At 35.6% G+C, this 17915-nt stretch overlaps 1 protein-coding gene and 1 long non-coding RNA gene across 5 annotated transcripts; both read right to left on the reverse strand.

Moving 5' to 3' along the window:
* Positions 1-6672: 6672 nt before the first annotated feature.
* Positions 6673-9717, reverse strand: LOC113329414. The gene is made up of 3 exons (XM_026576290.1): positions 7569-9717; positions 7333-7432; positions 6673-6715 (listed from the first exon to the last, which is right to left on the reverse strand). Exon 1 carries the CDS (start codon positions 9254-9256, stop codon positions 8138-8140), a length of 1119 nt encoding a protein of 372 aa, XP_026432075.1. The 5' UTR covers positions 9257-9717; the 3' UTR covers positions 6673-6715; positions 7333-7432; positions 7569-8137.
* A 3331-nt stretch (positions 9718-13048) lies between these two features.
* Positions 13049-15846, reverse strand: LOC113330249. 4 transcript variants are annotated; one of them, XR_003350124.1, is made up of 4 exons: positions 14515-15846; positions 14324-14374; positions 13833-13945; positions 13049-13730 (listed from the first exon to the last, which is right to left on the reverse strand). It is a non-coding gene; the product is annotated as an uncharacterized LOC113330249 (long non-coding RNA). The 4 variants fall into 4 exon arrangements; XR_003350125.1 differs by having other exon boundaries at positions 13833-14626; positions 14827-15846; XR_003350123.1 differs by having other exon boundaries at positions 14324-15846.
* Between the last annotated feature and the right edge of the window lie 2069 nt (positions 15847-17915).

Genomic DNA, 17915 nt, shown 5'->3' on the forward strand with positions numbered 1-17915 from the left:
AATTAGGTTGTAAGTACTTGATGAAAACTCTATGTGTTGAAGGTGAAGCACCTCGACTGACCAGGTTACTATGCAGCTCGGTGGATTTGTTCAAAGCAGTCGTATATATTATCGCCAGCCAAGTTAATACGAAATCCGGGTCTCGCGCAATGGAAAGTCTGATGATCAAACTGCTCATGGGAAATCCTATATTGAACGTTTACGTGTTGAGGTTTATGAAGCCTAGCCTATTTTCTGTCATGTCGAACCAGAATGGAAGCCAACTAGTACAAAAACTTTGCAAACATGTGCAAAATATGTACTTGGGGGATCTATAAAAAATAGCAGTGATAAACTGCGATAAGCTTGCTACTACAGAACAAGGATGTTTCTCTCTCAAGGCTGTTATTGAATCCATAGACGACCCTCTCAAATCTCAGCTGCTATCAATCATCATAGGCGAAGCCGTGTACCTTTCTAAACACAACTACGGGAATTTTGTGGTGCAACATGTTCTAGAGCGCCATCCTAATACTGCAAACCTTATATGCAATGAGCTTAGGGGACACTTATTTCAACTTTCTAAGGATAAGTATGGCAGTAATGTTGTAGAAAAATGTATCGAATCAAATGCAACCGATGTTGTAGTCACGCAACTCCTCTCTGATTGTAAACAACTTGTTGAACTAGCAAAAGATAAGTTTGGCAACTATGTCATCTAAAAGGCACTTAAGCTTTCGAAGGGAAAGGCATTGCGCCAACTAGTTAACGCCCTGTACAAATGTTCCGGCGAGCTGGAGAATCATCCCAATAGGAGGAATGTGTATAATTTGATTAAAAGGATCAAGTTACATTAGGAATTGTTGTTGTACGATAATGATTTAAGTGGTTATGGGTGTAATGTAACTATGTCATCTAGTCTCCATCACTGCTTCTAGAGTTCATCAATTTTGTTTGCTTTCTAGTGTTACTGTAAGTTCGTTAATTTGGTTGTAGAGGTGTAGTGATTTCTGTTTTCTGTTAACGTCTCCGTGAGCTTGAAAAACATTTTGATTATATATGCAGAATGAATTCTTGTGCTTGATGAGATAACACTCCCCATATTTTCGCAAGCAAATCGCTTTTCTTGCTCCTATTGGGATGATTCTCCAGTACTCTTCTCTAATATGAACAACAATAAGATTATTTTACCTTATTTAACTTCTAAATTTTCTTATTCTTGTTGAATCTCTCAACACCCTAGAACAACATTGAAATCAAACTGGTTTCTCAGCTGAAAATCAGATCAAATCCCTCTAGTATTCAAACACAACACCCATCTCCTATTCCTTTTCTTCTGGCATACACAGAACCCATTAGTTCATTGTAGCAGTAAGTTCAAACCTTACCAACTCTTCTCAGATCAACAATCCGTCAAATCCCTTCATCTCTCACGAACCCTTGTTGCGAATCAATACAACCAACCTCAGATTCATATCGAATACCAATGTTCTTCTTCATCTCAATTACAAAACCTAGATTACAGTTTCATCTGGATTCAAGAAATCTTCTCAATCATATTTAATTAACAGCATCGAACATTTTCTTCTTTGTTCTGAATCATCTTCAATTAACAACATCGAAAATTACAGCATCGAACATTATCTTCAATCATCACAGGTTTCAGAAATTGGGGAAGAACATAAAAATGAAAAGTGAAACTTAGATAAGACTATATATTTAACCAAAAATTATCAGCTATGATTAGATAACCTGTAGATGAATGGCTAGGATATATATAAGATCAAGGGATAAGTTTAACTGGGTTTATGTGTACCGGTACTGACACGAATACGTTCATAACCGTTCCTTGTACCCACTCCTCTACAAGTTCTAGTTTTCATTCCCATTCCCTTTACCGCATACACCGGTTATGGTACGATACCGGTTCGAGTTTTACAATTCCAAGACAGTTCACCGGTTTCGATCTAGGTCTTGTGCAGCCCTAATTGTAAAGGTATTATAAAATATGGGTTATTAAAACTGAATAATATGCTGTCAGAATCTATATTATCTTGGATTCAACCATTATATCGTTCAACATTATTCTGATATTTAGAATTTCATATTCGTGTACCAATCGAACTCATTTTATTTCGCATTGTTTCAAGGGTCTGAAATGCTGTCAAGTGTGTTTGCATTCTAGGGTAGTTGGTGCATTATATATCTAAATGATTTACCTTATCCTTGCCGCTATTACTAACCCTGTTAGCCCAACCTTTTTGGTTAGTGGGGTTAAGAGAAGTTGCAAGGAAAGACAAGTCAGTAAACTCATTTATATAAAACTAAGTATTGTTGGGACATAGATGCTTTTAGCTTAGTTAGATCCTTTATTGAAGACATTATCAAGGTATACATATGTGCTTATTTGGCTTAGTAAAATCCTTTGTGATGGACCTTATAAATTTGCAGTTTATAACAATGGAAAACAATATTGTCCTTAAGTATGTGCCTAATTAGCAGTAAATCTTGTTATTCAGTGGGTTTATACATCCTATCTTTTATGTCAGCTTGTGATTCGTATGCTTGAGTATTTACGAAATTCTAAACGATCGTCTAGTTTAGGAAACTATGTAGATTGTACTTATGTATATTTGTGCTATGCATGTGTATTATCTAAACTTTCCTTTTTCACATTGTAAGCTAGTTCACTAAACCTGTAACTTGATTTTAATCATCGAAATGAACAAATTTCACGAAGTCACACGACAAACAATTACTCGATAAATTCTTAGAAAAGGTTATTCATCGAAACCCAGACATTGTGTTTATCTGGGGTAAAGAAAAAGCTATAGATTATGAAGCTGGTCCAGTTGTGTTGGCTGTGAATTATCTCCTTATCTTTAGTTTGTAATTCTTGTGTCCCGGAAGTGCCGGAACTCTTCAAAAAAGGATTACAGATATCTGATAGGTACTGGCATTCAACCATCTATTCTTTATTCCATTGTTGATTCTCCACATATGCTTGAATTTAATTTGATGCAACCACTTATCCTCTATTGTACTGCTAAATATCCAAGTATCTTGAGAAACTATACTCGATTATTGTGAACATTGCTTTTCCACCTCAGTAAGTCTGACTTATTGTTGGTAGTATTGACCCTGTAACTTGATCTTACTCATGGAAATTGAACAAATATCACAAACCATAGGATAAACAGTTACTCGGAGATGAATATATTTCTCCTGTTGGTTACAACAAGCAGTTGAAGATTGACTGAACTTCGATTGGTGGTCTAACATATTGGGATCGTACCTGAATCTGGAGCTTTTGTAAGATTGTTGAAGTTTTTTACTATTCTCATTCGTTTCACTAAGTTATCTTTCTTGCTCAGTAAGAAAAATCTTATAAAGATACTCGATCAGTATACCCTAAGTAAGATTATCAACCGTTGTTAGGAGAATATTTCAATGTTTTTTCTCTTCCCTAAAATAGTTGTTTACTTTGCTAGTCTTCATCAAAAGAGAAAATAGCCAAACAAAGAAGAAAAAAGGAAGTCTAGACCATTGGAAGTAGGATTAATGATGGAAATGTACACCTCCAATTCCTATTGTTCAATATCTGGTTGCATAACAGGGAAATTAGAAGATAATCGTCCATCTTTGCTCAGCAACCTTTGAAAAGACAGAGCTTCTACGCTATCTATCTACACTGCATTATCTACCAATTATACATGATTCCAACATCAATGAAGGTGGCATTTAACATAACAACATAGAAAATAGTTGTTACCTGTTAAAATATATGGCTAATATTACAAATGAATTTCATGGTTAAACCTTTTATTATTACTTACTAACATAAATAAAGATACATTGTGTCCTAACCTGAAACCAAGGCCTTAACGTTGTCAAAAGGTAAATAAGTGATACAGCATAAGTGATATAAATAGGCCCAGAAAATATTTAACATTGAACTAAAAAAAAAGAAGAACATGCGCTAGAACTTAAATAGAAACCTGACCATGTCTGCGTCTGATGTCTTATATTATCGCATGAGTTTTTAGAAACAAATAACCAAGGATACCACTTAAAATCATGATCACAGGTAGTGTAAAACCCCACTATTCACAATATAATATGTCTTTATGCTTATGCTTATGTTAACGTATGCTTCGATCTTATAATTAATTATTGACCATCTAATAAATCCATCCATATCCCACTTCATTATTGTTGTAGTTATTATTTCCTTTTCCTTATTATATATAAATTACAATGTCATACATTGGGTTGGCCTAGCTATGTCCAGAACTGAGATGCTTGTGGTTGAGATTCTGACGAATCAAGCAGCTCTTATTTTTTTCATGATGACTGAATACATTCCACGATGAGTATGCCAGCATCACGCAAATGTTGCACTTGTGAGTTGCACTTTCCGCAGTAAATTGGTTTCCCATCTCTTAATTCATCACTTTCCGTCTTACTATTGCTCTCTTACCAACAAAAAACCTGGTCAGTACTTTTGCATCAATCTCTTGATCCCCAGCTTTGTCACAATTAATCTTATGATATACGTAAGTTCAACTTGATTTAGAATCTCTTTGGGATACAACTGCACTTATTCGTCATAATTTTTGGAAGCAAAAGATGTAGAAATCATGCCTAAGTATACATACTACCCTCCTCGAAACAGGGGCACCATGCGCCAATTTATTTCAAGGACGTTATCAGTGTGAGAGACATTCTTCTGAGATGAGAAAATCACTCTCAGTTGATAAAAATAGATGACTCTCTTTATCAGTAATGATTGTTCCCTGAATCCCTTCATTAATGTGATTCAGAAGATTTCTTAGGTGCCGGCTTTCTATCATGCCTGCGATTCAGCCAACAATCCATATATTAGCACAAATCTAAGATTTTTATATATCTATGTGATCAAACACGCAAATAACTCAATGTTCCTTTCAAAACAACGAAAGATAAATTGAAAAGTATAACCTTACGTCCAGTTTACTCTTGAGAATGAAAACAATCCTACACTCTTTGTAAATTTGTCGACGTGTGCTTTATATATATAAGATTACATATATAGAGGTGTAAATTGGGTCGGGTCAGCATGTTTATGGCACAACACAATACGTTTAAATTCAATCACAACATGGCATATCACGTGACCTGGAATAGGATGGGCACAACACGTTAGCTTAGTTGTTGTGTTGTGCCAGAGAAATAGGCACATCAGCACGACTAATCACGTGGCACATATTAGCACGCGACATAACACAACACGCGAAGTACGCACTCCAAATTATGCCTAAAATAGAACACAAAACATCACATTTCATGCATATTAAAAAGTCTTTATTTTAGCTTGTTTTTGACATTTTATTTTCGTTATGCTGATTAAATTCTATAATAATACATATACTAACTAATATATTTGAAAAATATTTACATCACGGTTATTTTTATGGCACGACACAACACGCCAATTAGCAGGCACAACACAGTACGTCCGAGTCTCTGGCACAACCTAGCACAGCGCATAACACGTTAAGCACGTGATTTTGTGCGTTGGGCTATGCCGAACCGGCACGTTTTACACCTCCACATATATATATATATAAGAACATTGTATACATAAGAGTATACATATATAATGCATCCTACATGACTGGATTTACGTTTTCTAATCTACGATATCAAATTAGTATAGTATTTTCTTAATGGATTTGGACTATCCAAAGAGAAGACACGTGATAGACGCAAACATGAAAGTGAATGTTGGTCACATACAATATTTTTAAAATTCTGGATGAATTCCAAAGTTATCTATCATACGAGAAGATGTAAGAACCACAATGGAATCTCCCAATACACATGGACATTTTGCATGTTTAACACAAAGACGGTAATGGCCATCAAAAGCACATTTAAAAGAGCTTAGAACTTTCTGACGACAATGGTCACTAATCTTTGGTAATCTCATATTTTGTCTAATCCCCAAAATTTGTTTTAGACTTAAGACTCAAATGAACACCCAAACCACATTTTGCTCTCTAGGGGAGACCACTTTATATTGAAATTACTGAATTCAAACTAAGGTTAAAAACCTAGTTTGAATCATTTACTACGGATTTCTTGAGGGTCTAAGTGTTTGCATCATATCACCGCCGATAATTGAAATGAGATTTCAGTTTCAGTTTGTTTAATACTCTTTACCAACATCGCAATGTGGTGTGAAAAAGAAACGAATTATCTCTACTGATTAGCTAAAAAGGAAACCATTAAAGTCACTAATTAATGGAAGATGTACTTTAACAGGACCTAAATACCATAACCCTGCTCATACTGTAATGTCAAAATTAGCTACCGGCATTAATTTAAGACAACCTACCATAGTAAACAAACCAAAAAGTCTGAAAACCCTGCAAGAGCTTTGTAATATAGTTTTCCACTGCCAACAAAAACAAACTAAGTAGGGATATGGGGCATCATTGCCTTGGCTGGGAACACTATGAGGACCTTTGCAAAGCTTCTTCACAAATACTCGAGGCTACATTTCCGTAGATGAGGCCTCATAACTACCAGTCAAGTTTGAAGAGCTCAAGCGAAAGCCTGATTTCAATTCAGTAACCGAACGCATGTATCCAGCTGGGAATGGTTTTTCTGCTGAAATAATGTTGTCGAGAGAACCTGCAAATACTGAATCCTGACCCAAGCAAGTGTTCGAAATACCACAGAAGCGTGATGCCTACCCGAACACCATAAACGTTAAATTATCATCCACAATTGACAACGGGGAACAAAATGAAATTTCTAAATAGCTCAAATATGAGCTGTGCATCTATCATGTATTAATGTATTAACCAAGAAAATGGAGAAAATGGAATGTTCTTCTATAATAACGGAAGTGGGAAACATGTGCAAACCGTGATTGTACTCAACTGATACCGAGTTAGTATTTACACATCTAATATCACCATTTTCAAAAGCAGCATAGATTAGATGTACAAATACTAACCCATTTCAGTTAGCAACTGCTCCTTCTAAACTTGCAAAAGAAATTTTGGAAAAGGCAGGCAATTGATGGGAACTTGCAAACAACGTTGTTATGGGTTTCATTGTTTTGCAAACACTTAGAGAAGATTGGAGAGTTAATTAGAGTTAAGATTGTCTTTATTTTCAGGCCGAGTTATCAACTGTGCGCAACAACATACACTAATCAACATGTATAATCAGTTGCACTTTTTAGTTGAAATAAGCCTGAAAATGTTTCTGCAAGTTAAATCTTTATTGGATCTCAATGCTGACTATTAAGATCTGAATTTCAACAAAATGCACATGGAAATCTCTACAGCCAAGTATTACCTGGATGAAGAAAATGGATATAATTGCTTAGTCAAGCTCCAATTTCTAAGATAACCAAATGCATATAAGAGTATATTATATAAAGTGAGCCCAGCAGATCCTGTAAGAGAGTTTTTGGGAGATCAATATCTTGAATTACAAAATAAACTTTGAATGCTAAAATTACAAAGAGAAAAAAATTACGTTTTCATGTATTTCCCTTCAAACTAAGAGAAAAAAAAGTTGGGAATAATTACCTCCAATAAATAAGGATCAACATGGCACCCGTAAGCATAAATGTTACCTCTTCCCTGATCCATCATGTCTTATTGCATTCTATACAAAAGTACCAAAAAAATTAACAATACTTAAGTCTTGGAATTCTCATTTGGAATTTCTCCATTCCATTTAAGTCTTGCACGCTCTTTTTCTATTTTCTTAATAGATTTATCTTTATAAGTCATGTAGCGTGCATATTTATCAGATTCTACGTCATAGAGTTCTTCGTTATCTTCTTCACACTCTTCAATTATAACTGTCTTTTTCTTGAAAAGCTTTCTGACTTTCGAAACTCAACACACTGAAAGTGTTATTCACTTTGACACAATTGTCGCTGCTTTTAGACTTGGTAGTGCCTTCCTTGCCAAATGCAACCATCTGAATAGGTGATTTCCTGCTTGAAGCTGTCATCCAGTTCGCATCATCACATGTTGAAACTGCATTCTTTTCATTTGCTCCATGATTTTCAGGAACTACTTTCCGACTGCCAGTCTTGAAAGATGGGTGACCCTCTACAAGAAAGGGATTATGTTTCACCTTGTCTCATTCACCTATCTTTTGAACAGTTGCCATCTTCCCCTGGACTCTTTGCTGTAGCATCTTGATTCTTTACCTGGCTGCGACCCTTATCTGCATTAGAGCTTGCATTAACTGCAACTGTTTCCTTGTCTTTGTTGTCTCTCTTGTCAGCATTCTCCTTAGCCAAATCTTTCCACTGGTAAGGAAAGTCACTTGGCAAACAGAAGGGTGTGTGTTTAACCCCACTTGCAATGCCTTGCTTCCCAGGTGACTTAGAAGAAACAGAAACTGGCGCTGCTGGTTTCTTGGTACATCCACTTGTAATCATTTTAGGACTTTTTGACAAGTCATCCTGATTCCCCTTGAAATTTGTCTCCTTCGCTGGTAAAGAACACTCAACAGCTGAAATTGTGTCCTTTGGACCTGAATTTGCATCGTCTGCAGCTAGATTTGAGACAGTGGGGCCTTGCTTCTTGCCCACCATTTCTGCCTCAGTGCCACTAGATCCCTGTGGAAGAGGTTCTACTGCTGGATTAGCCTGCAGTTTCTGCTTAGGATTCCAACTAGGTCTTGTTTTCAGTGTGCAGGAATTTGTAGTCTGCCCAAACACCTTACAGGCATCACATTTTGAAGGCTTCCACTGATACTCTATACGGAGTTCTATTGCAATTTTTCCATCAATCAAAATAGGGATGCTAGCAGGGTAAGAAAAATTTAGATCAATTTCTATACAAACCCTTGCAAAGGCCAATCTATCTTGGTTGATTGTACAATCATCTGCATATAGAGGTTTCCCTAAATAGCTTGCAATTAAACCTAAGCCCTCCTCATCCCACATATGTAAAGGTACCCCAAAAATCTTAACCCAGATTGGTGTTGATTTTATCCTTGTAATTGAGTTTTCAAGCAATTGAGACCATGGTCTCAAGGCAAAAAGTTCGCCTGTGATGACAATAGAACTTGTTTCAAGAACTAGATTCCTATCTTCTTCTTCCTTAAATTCAAAAATGAAAGCAGAGTTATTATATAATTTAATGGATACCTCTTGCTTAAATTTCCATATCTTGCTAACAGCAATTTTGACTGCATCAAAAGATAGTCGTTTCCCCACAAAAGAGCCAACCACCTTATTAGCGCATTTCTTCATATCTGCAGCTAACTTTGCTGATTGAGCATCTACTTGAAACTTCCCTGCAACTTCCACTGGAGGAGTATACTTTAAAGGAGTTGATTTTACAGCTCTAGGTTTGGGAAATGATCCTCTCCATCCTTTTGTAAAATCCCCCTCCGTGCTTGTTATGTTCCTATAAATCCAGATTTATCTGCCCCAAGTTTCTCCAAAACAGCGTTATCGTCTTCTTCACCATTAAGAACAAGCTCTGTGATGTTATGATTATCAACATCTTTTCCATATGATTGAGAAACTCGATTACCCTATTTTCTCCCATACCACCAATAGATTCACTAAGAGGCGAAAAATCAGAGATACCCTTGATTAGATTTGATGATAATGGTTGAGATTGAGAGGGGAATCGATTCTCCATGGCTGAAAAAAGCTAGATCTAGAATTTGAAAATCGCCTTTGAAATCGCATGCCACGTCATCTCACTCACTCTCTCTCTCTTCTCCCTCCTGTGCAGAATGCATTGATAAGTAGCCTGTAGCTAGCTTAAAACACCGAAACATACGCAAGAAAAAAACAAAACAAAAGCAAACAGAGAATAGTTTTTTTTTTTTTTTTGGTTCAAAAACTTTCTCTACACTCATTCATGGCAGATTGTAGAAATCTCAATTATCATGATCATCCTAACTCTCCTCCTCCTCCGGCTTATACCATCCCAGATGAAGAAGAACTGCTCTCTATTAGGAGATACGTAGTATGCATAAGATGTTATGCAGTGTATTAGAAAATAATATAGGAGTCTATATTTAGGAGATATACACTTGAAGGAGTTTGAGTTATATTAGGAATGAATATCTTGAGAACCAAGTCTTGTGCCTTGAGAGCCAAGTCTTGTGATTGTATAAATAGCTAGAGAATTAATGAGAAAGATACACCAAGAATTATTATCAATGTAGTCTTTTACGCTTCCGCGTTTATGCTCTCCTCTCTCTTGCTCGATCCTTAACATGGTATCAGAGCGAGGTGAGAGGAAGAGAGAGGAGATGAAGAAAGGTTTAAAGAAGTTAGAAGAGTTTGTGGCAGAAACTTGGATATCCTACAAAGTGTGGCAGACTTTGTAAAGACGACAGGATTGTGAGAGAATCTTGAAGAACAAAGAAGTGTGAAAGTTTCGCAAGAAGAGCGTGACTGGAACAAGAGAGAAGAAGAAACAACATTCATGTTGTGAAGAAAAAAAAACAATCACCAAGAGGTGATGAGAAAAAGAACAACAATAGTAGGTTAAAATCCTATGAGTTGTCGAGAGAGTACAAAAAGTATTCTATCGAAGAAACCAAGAGTACAAGAAGTATTCTACGAAGATGGAACCGAAATGTTCTAAAACTACGAAGGGGACCGAAACGTCCTTAAACTACGAAGGGGACCGAAACGTCCTTAAACTACGAAGATGGGACCGGAATGTCCTTAAACTTCCATAGGGGACCGTAATGTCCTTAAACTTCCGAAGGGGACCGTAATGTCCTTAAACTACGAAGGGGACCGTAATGTCCTAAAACTTCCGAAGGGGACCGTAATGTCCTTAAACTATGAAGGGGACCGTAATGTCCTTAAACTTCCGAAGGGGACCGAAACGTCCTTAAACTACGAAGGGGACCGTAATGTCCTTAAACTATGAAGGGGACCGAAACGTCCTTAAACTACGGTCTAAAGATTTTTTTCGCAAAAGCGTTGAAAAAAAAGAAGAAGAAAGAAGAAAACCGAAGTTAAATTTCTTTTGTCCAAGATGGGCATTCGTGATCTACATGCTCCATCTTGAGGGAGGGTATTAGGAGATACGCAGTATGCATAAAATGTTATGCAGTGTATTAGGAAATAATATAGGAGTCTATATTTAGGAGATATACACTTTAAGGAGTTTGAGTTATATTAGGAATGAATATCTTGAGAACCAAGTCTTGTGCCTTGAGAGCCAAGTCTTGTGATTGTATAAATAGCTAGAGAATTAATGAGAAAGATACACCAAGAATTATTATCAATGTAGTCTTTTACGCTTCCGCGTTTATGCTCTCCTCTCTCTTGCTCGATCCTTAACACTCTCTTTCTTTCAAAGATTATCAACTGAAGAAGAGCGACAATATGAGTTGTTTTGGTGCATCAAACTCAATGTTGAGATCCCTAAGCCCAGTCAGTCATAATTATAACAATGGAATTATCACCACTAATCATATGAATGGTTTGGGTTTTCCATCTGGAGCTAGTTCTTCTCGCAACTACACGAGTTCATTCGAACATTCAACTAGTACTATTCCTAATACGGGTCAAGGTTTTGTTGAGAAGAATCCTTGTGTTAATTCAACTAGTACTAATCATAATACGAGTCAAAGTTTTGTTGAGGAGAATCCTTCTCTTAATTCTCATCATCATCAACACTTTCAGAATTTAGATGTTGGTTAACCTTTCTTTTCTTTGAGGATGCAAGGTTGGACTGATGATATGATTTGGAAATGTGTTATGTATGACGCAAGTCTTCTTGATGAGGTAAATCCAGATGATATAATCATGATGGGTGGACATAAATTAGGTTCTAAATACCTGCTGGAAATTTTAAGTAATGAAGGTGAAACACCGCGACTTATAGCAGGTTAATAGGCGGCTCGGTAGATTCTTTCACAGCAATTGTATGTATTATAACCAACGAAGTTAATACACGACCTGGGTACATTTTCACATTCAAACCTTTTCCGGTTCAGTTTTTACATTTCTGTATGTATTCAGCTTAATTTGTTTCCTTTTCCACTGATGGTTTGATATTTCAGGTCCTGTGCAATGCGAAATCTCGTTAAACTGATGAAGAGAAGTGCCATGTTGATTGATTACGTGTTGCAGGATTTGAAACCTAACCTATTGTCAGTCATGTTAAACCAGAACGGGAGCCAACTTGTTCAGTGTATCTTGCGGTTTTGTAAATACGGAAAATGGGTCATTTGTCCAAATATTTTTAAAACATGGTTCAAATGGACGAGTAAAAATTATTATGCTGAAATGGACAAAAAAAATAGCAAGGATAAAACTGGATTCATCCTGACTTAAACTTAAAAAATAGCAAGGATGAAACTGGATGCATACTGATGACCATTGGATGAACTTTTACTGGATTCATCCTAACTTAAACTGGATTCATCCTGACTTAAACTTAATAGTCATTTTTCGACCTAGGCTATAATCACTTCGGAGTCATTAGACGAACTTTTAACGTAAAGAAAACCATTGGATGACCTGATGAAGGAAACAAAAAAGCCAAAAAAGGAAAGGAAATAAAAATGAAAAAAAGAAGAAGAAAGAACCATCCAGGCATTGAATGACCGGAACAGGTGCCCCTCCCTCTCTACCATGGTGATATGTTTTTTGCCTACGTCTTGTGGTCCATCACATACAAGTTCAAGTTGCCAACGAGATACCAATGCGGTTAAATGTGTGGTTATAGTAATTTTGTTCAACAATTCTAGTAGGCCAACAAAGACCGATTATAAAAACAGATTTAACTGATGCCCGCCTCATCCTTAGAAACTAACCGGGGACTCATTTATCGAGTCTGTCAGTTTCCAATGTGTTTACTTTTTTCGGTTCATATATCATTTCGGGGTTTATAGCAAAACCCCTCCATTGTAGTTTAAGTACTTTAGAATCATGGATGAAATGGTTGTGATCTGAACTCAAAGAACTGATATTAATACTTCACTAATTAAAAGTCGCAATGAAAGAGCTTTACTTGTAACTGGTATAAAGTCATTAAAGATTGAGTATCAGATCTAAGAGAAGGAAAAAGCTAGATATAAGCACCGAAACAAAAGTACTTTTTGATGGAGGTTCATAACATTGGCCCAAATTATAAATTTTACAAATTGTCAGTATGCCATGCCATAACCTCACTGTATATCAAGTATAGGGAAATACGAATTGCATGTCTAGACGAATTAGGAATTTCAAACAAAATAGACACCTGACAACAAAATACTAAATCCGTAAGGTAAATTGTGAGCATGGAAGAAGGGAGGAAGCAATGGATTTTCCAATAAATATTTGTTTTCTTCCATTCCAGTGCATCAAACTGCCTCGGGTTCCACTGGCTCTATGTGCATCAAATAGCCTCGGGTTCAACTGGTTATATAAAAAACACGAATACTGATCGGAACTCCATCCTGGAGGTTGTAAAACCAACGGGCAATTGAGAGAGCAGATCAGAAAGACACAACACGAACCAACTAAATGCAATGCAAGTCACATGTTTTTTAAAACATGTAAGCCTGCTATCAAATTAAACTTACAGAGGGAACATGGCCAGACTCACTAAGAGATGGAAAATTTGTCTCTGCTAGAACAGCAAGAGTTCCCAACGGCATCCAGGGGCTCCTCGTGGAGAAGCTCTAACAGTATGAGCGGGCGCAACAGTTAGTTTCATTTGCATAACTGAAGCGGTAGATTAATCTTCCAAAAGTTTCTGAAATGGAAATAACAAAGGCAAGATGAACTAACTGGAGAGAATACATTCATAACTCATGTATCCAATCGAAAAAATAAGATACTGATAAAGCAAACATACCTCAAAAATCAAAATTCAACCTGTTGTAGATATTAGATAAAGGAACGTAAGGACTTTGTCTTTGATGTCAATCCATTCCTGCAGCTTCTACTACTAAATAAAAATAATTCATCCTGAGATGAAATCAAATCAATTGTTAAAATATAATTCGGAAAATATAAAATTGGATAACAACCCTAGTCAAATAACCTATAAAATCAGAATTTAAGGAGAGAAAGATGAGAATCCATCATCATACGATCGTGTTTCTCTCTCTCTGCTACTAATGAAGGAAAATATTAAGACTATTGAAGGACTAATACATTAGGTGGAGTGTCAATTTTGATTGCAAGAAAAATTCTCGATCACTTCAATTATATGCCAGCTTTTTACCCCGAAGGATTACTGACACAAACAATGAATACCATGGAAAATATAATGGTAATAGAGAAACAAATTGAAAATGATACAAACACAATACCCTAGTTCATAAATTAGTATATTATGCATACCTGGGATTTGCGAAGAAACCATTTCCTTTTTGCGCCCCACATATCTTTGTTCTTTAGTATGGACAACCCACAAAGTGAATTTGAATATTTCACAGAGATTTTTGATTTTATTAGTGAGAAGGAATTAGTAAAAAAAACCGAAATCATGGATTCATAGAATGGAAAGAGGCACAAATTACTGAACTACATACCTAAAACTAAATGAGATAACCACAAACAGAGGGTTCTTTTGATCTTTACCCAAACAAAAAATATGAAAATTATACTGGATCTGACAATGAGCCATCAAAATCCCATTACGGCCTGCTCAAAGATTTGATAAAACCCATCTTAGAGAAATTTTTAGTGAAACCCTTTAACCAAACTTTTTAACAAAATTAACTGAAACTAAAGCTAATGGAAGATGGACGTATTTTAGGGCATTATCTAAACAGTTCTTCCCCTTTTATTAACAAAATCAAAAGAGACCGATCATTGAAACAATTAAACATAGAGAGATTTACCTAGCCATCACAGACCTAGAGAAATAGATCACTCAAGATTAAGTTTCCGCTACTGTTCTTCTATTCTTCACCTACAACTACTTACACTTGGGATGGAGGTTAATGGATGAAGATGATTTGAAAGGTAAGAAACAATCAATGAACTACACCTCAAAAGTGAAGGTGTTTCTAATGCATACAATTGAAGAAGATGAAGACGGCGAAGAGGCATTTGAGAAAGGTGTTTTCTTTTGCAATAAATAAAATCAAAACCGTGTGAGAGAAGCGTTTCAAGGGAATAACACAGCCCTAAACTTATGTTTTGTGAGGACAAATGTGGACCACCACTTACACAGGCAAACTTAGCCAAACTGTACTTTATATTCTTGAGATAGCAAATATGAACTTGACTCAAATTCTTACAAAATGTAAATATGAATCTATAGTTTTTAACCAAAGAAAATATAGGAATTATTGGACGACATAGAGCTTCAGTGGCTCAAGATTACGTACACACCAAATACATACACATAAATCACAAATAAAATTATGCATTGAAACATCTCTAAATGTTCATCTTCTTATAATATACCTCTATATTGAGATGCATCATTATTTATTCAACTACATACTTTGCAATGCTAATGAGGAGGTGATCCATACATGAAAACTGAAGTGGGTAAGTGGTGGTGGTGACCTGTTCTTAGTAAGCTGGGGCAGGAGCAGGCGCGTAATCTGGGGTCGGAGCAGGCGCGTAATCTGGGGTCGGGGCAGGCGCGTAATATGGGGTAGGAGCAGGCGCGTAATCCGGGGTTGGGGCAGGCGCGTAATCTGGAGTTGGGGAAGGCGCGTAATCTGGGGTTGGGGAAGGCGCGTAAACTGGTGGATCCGAGTAAGATGGTGTTGGTGGTGTATACATATGACGACCTGCTATGGTTTGATAAGGAAAACTAAGAGATATCAAAACTACTAACGAGATGATGATAGAAGAAGCCATTAAGGTTTGTATTGTTGCAATTTTGGGTTGTATTCCTAAAAGGTTTTTGAGTTGTGATGGTATGGTGCACTTCTTCATCCCTTTAAATAGGTTCATTCTCTTATCATGTTGTTACATATAAAATTTCCTAGTTGTGAAAAAAAAATTGAAAAAAAGAAGATGAGAAATAATTGAAAGAGTCTGTTTGCGAAAATTCCATCTTGATGTGAAGGTATTAATGTGATCATTTGACTCGGGCAATCTTTGGTGTGCTCTTGTTATCTTTTTATATGTTTTTTAACGGATAACGAATGTGTCTTAACTTCTAATCGTCAGTGGTAATATTTTTTTATCCGGTAAGACTTGATCTCTTCTCTTTGATTGTGATGTTGGTTCTGCAGTTATCTTCTTGCCAAGACAAATTACAAGGACCTGTTCTACAACAACTCCATCTCTTACGTTTTCTGTTTACGTAACAGGACAGGGGCACTTTATTTTAATATATCTTGTGATCTTGAATTCATACTTTGGAGATAAAAATAAATCTACTTGGTACATTGTTTTTGAAGAACTTTACCTTTTCCTTTCCGGTTATGTGATGGTGATGGTTATAGCGGTCTCTTATGGTTAAGGTTACAATGGACCCCAAGGAACACTAGCTGCAAAGACCATCAACTGATCCTCTTTGCTCCAAACAATTATGGAGAAGACTAAACAGAGATAGTGGTAAAAAAAAATATGTATGAAGCTGTGTACCTTTGACAACCACAGCAGTTGGCTCTTGGTTAACTCTTAAGAGTCTGTGTCAGTGACAGTAACATACAGATCCAACGCCAATTTGGTTATTTTCAATATTAGACAATTTCCCTGCCTAGATAAAATTAGGAATTTTTTATCGCTGAAAGTCTTGGAAAAATCCCTGCCTAGATAAAATTAGGAATTTTTTATCGCTGAAAGTCTTGAAAAAATCTCCCCCTCTTTAATGCAAGCAAGCTAAATCAAAAATGCTTACCCATTTTTGGTTAACCAAACGGAATTTGGTTCACCAAACAGAATAAGGACCAAAATGCTTAACGGAATAGGGAGCATTTGGTTAACAAATCTCAATATGGACTGAAACTCCTAACAAAATAGGACTCAAAAATAATAATATGTGAAATTATTTATTTACCGAAATCCCATTTTTATAAAAATGATGATAAATATTTTAAAACTTCATATCTACGGAATGGTATGTGTGATTTTTGTGAATTTTATATATTTGGAAAATTATTTGAATCATATATGCAACTAGTATAAATAACTATATCAAATTTTTAATTTTTAATATATTTATAGTTCTCCAAAAGAATAGCAATAATTTAAAAGTAAATTAAAAGAGCCTATATAGTGTTTACATGTTACCTTTAGAGGGGAGATATTTTCATTTCTTTCATTTTTACCTTAAATATATACAATCAATTTTTTAATTCTTATAATTTATTCTTTAAAATTATTATATTTATTTTTAAACTCTTTTATGATACCAATTCATTTAATTTGTCAAAAATAAAAATAAAAATAAAATATTAAATAACTACTTAATTTTAGTTTGACTTTTTGTTTGAAAATTATATATATGTATATTAAAAGTGTTTTAAGTAAAATAATTTTTTTTAACAATTATAATAATAGTAACAATTAGTAAATTTAATACTTAATATATTTATATTTAATAGCAAAAAGATTTAATTATTTTTAAACCCAAAAAAATTGAATAGAAGTATTTTCAGAAATATGTCTTTTTTTGTCATTTGCCATAACAATAATGGTTGAACCTCGCTTTTTATCAAACACACTTTGATTGTTTTTTTAATCAGCTTTAACTTTAATTGATATTTTACCAAACGTCTATCTGCTTTTTTCTCACAGCACTGCACAGCAACGCACAGCACAAAAATGCTTTTATAAAAGCCGCAGCAATACCAAACTAAGCCTAAGAATACGTTCCTATGGCTGGCTACAGACGAAACAGGTTAACAAAACCGGTCCGAACCCGGCATATTACTAAATTTTGTTTCCCTTAGTACTTTTATATGACGAAGGTTTCATTCCCGTGCCCCCTTTAAGGTGAAGAGAAAACCCTAAAATCGGC

The sequence above is a fragment of the Papaver somniferum genome, unplaced genomic scaffold (assembly GCF_003573695.1).
Source record: "Papaver somniferum cultivar HN1 unplaced genomic scaffold, ASM357369v1 unplaced-scaffold_117, whole genome shotgun sequence".
NCBI lineage: Eukaryota > Viridiplantae > Streptophyta > Magnoliopsida > Ranunculales > Papaveraceae > Papaver > Papaver somniferum.

What these genes read in the sequence shown, in the direction of transcription:
- LOC113329414 (XM_026576290.1), bottom strand. Translation starts at nt 9,256, where the DNA reads ATGAAGAAATGCGCTAATAAGGTGGTTGGCTCTTTTGTGGGGAAACGA.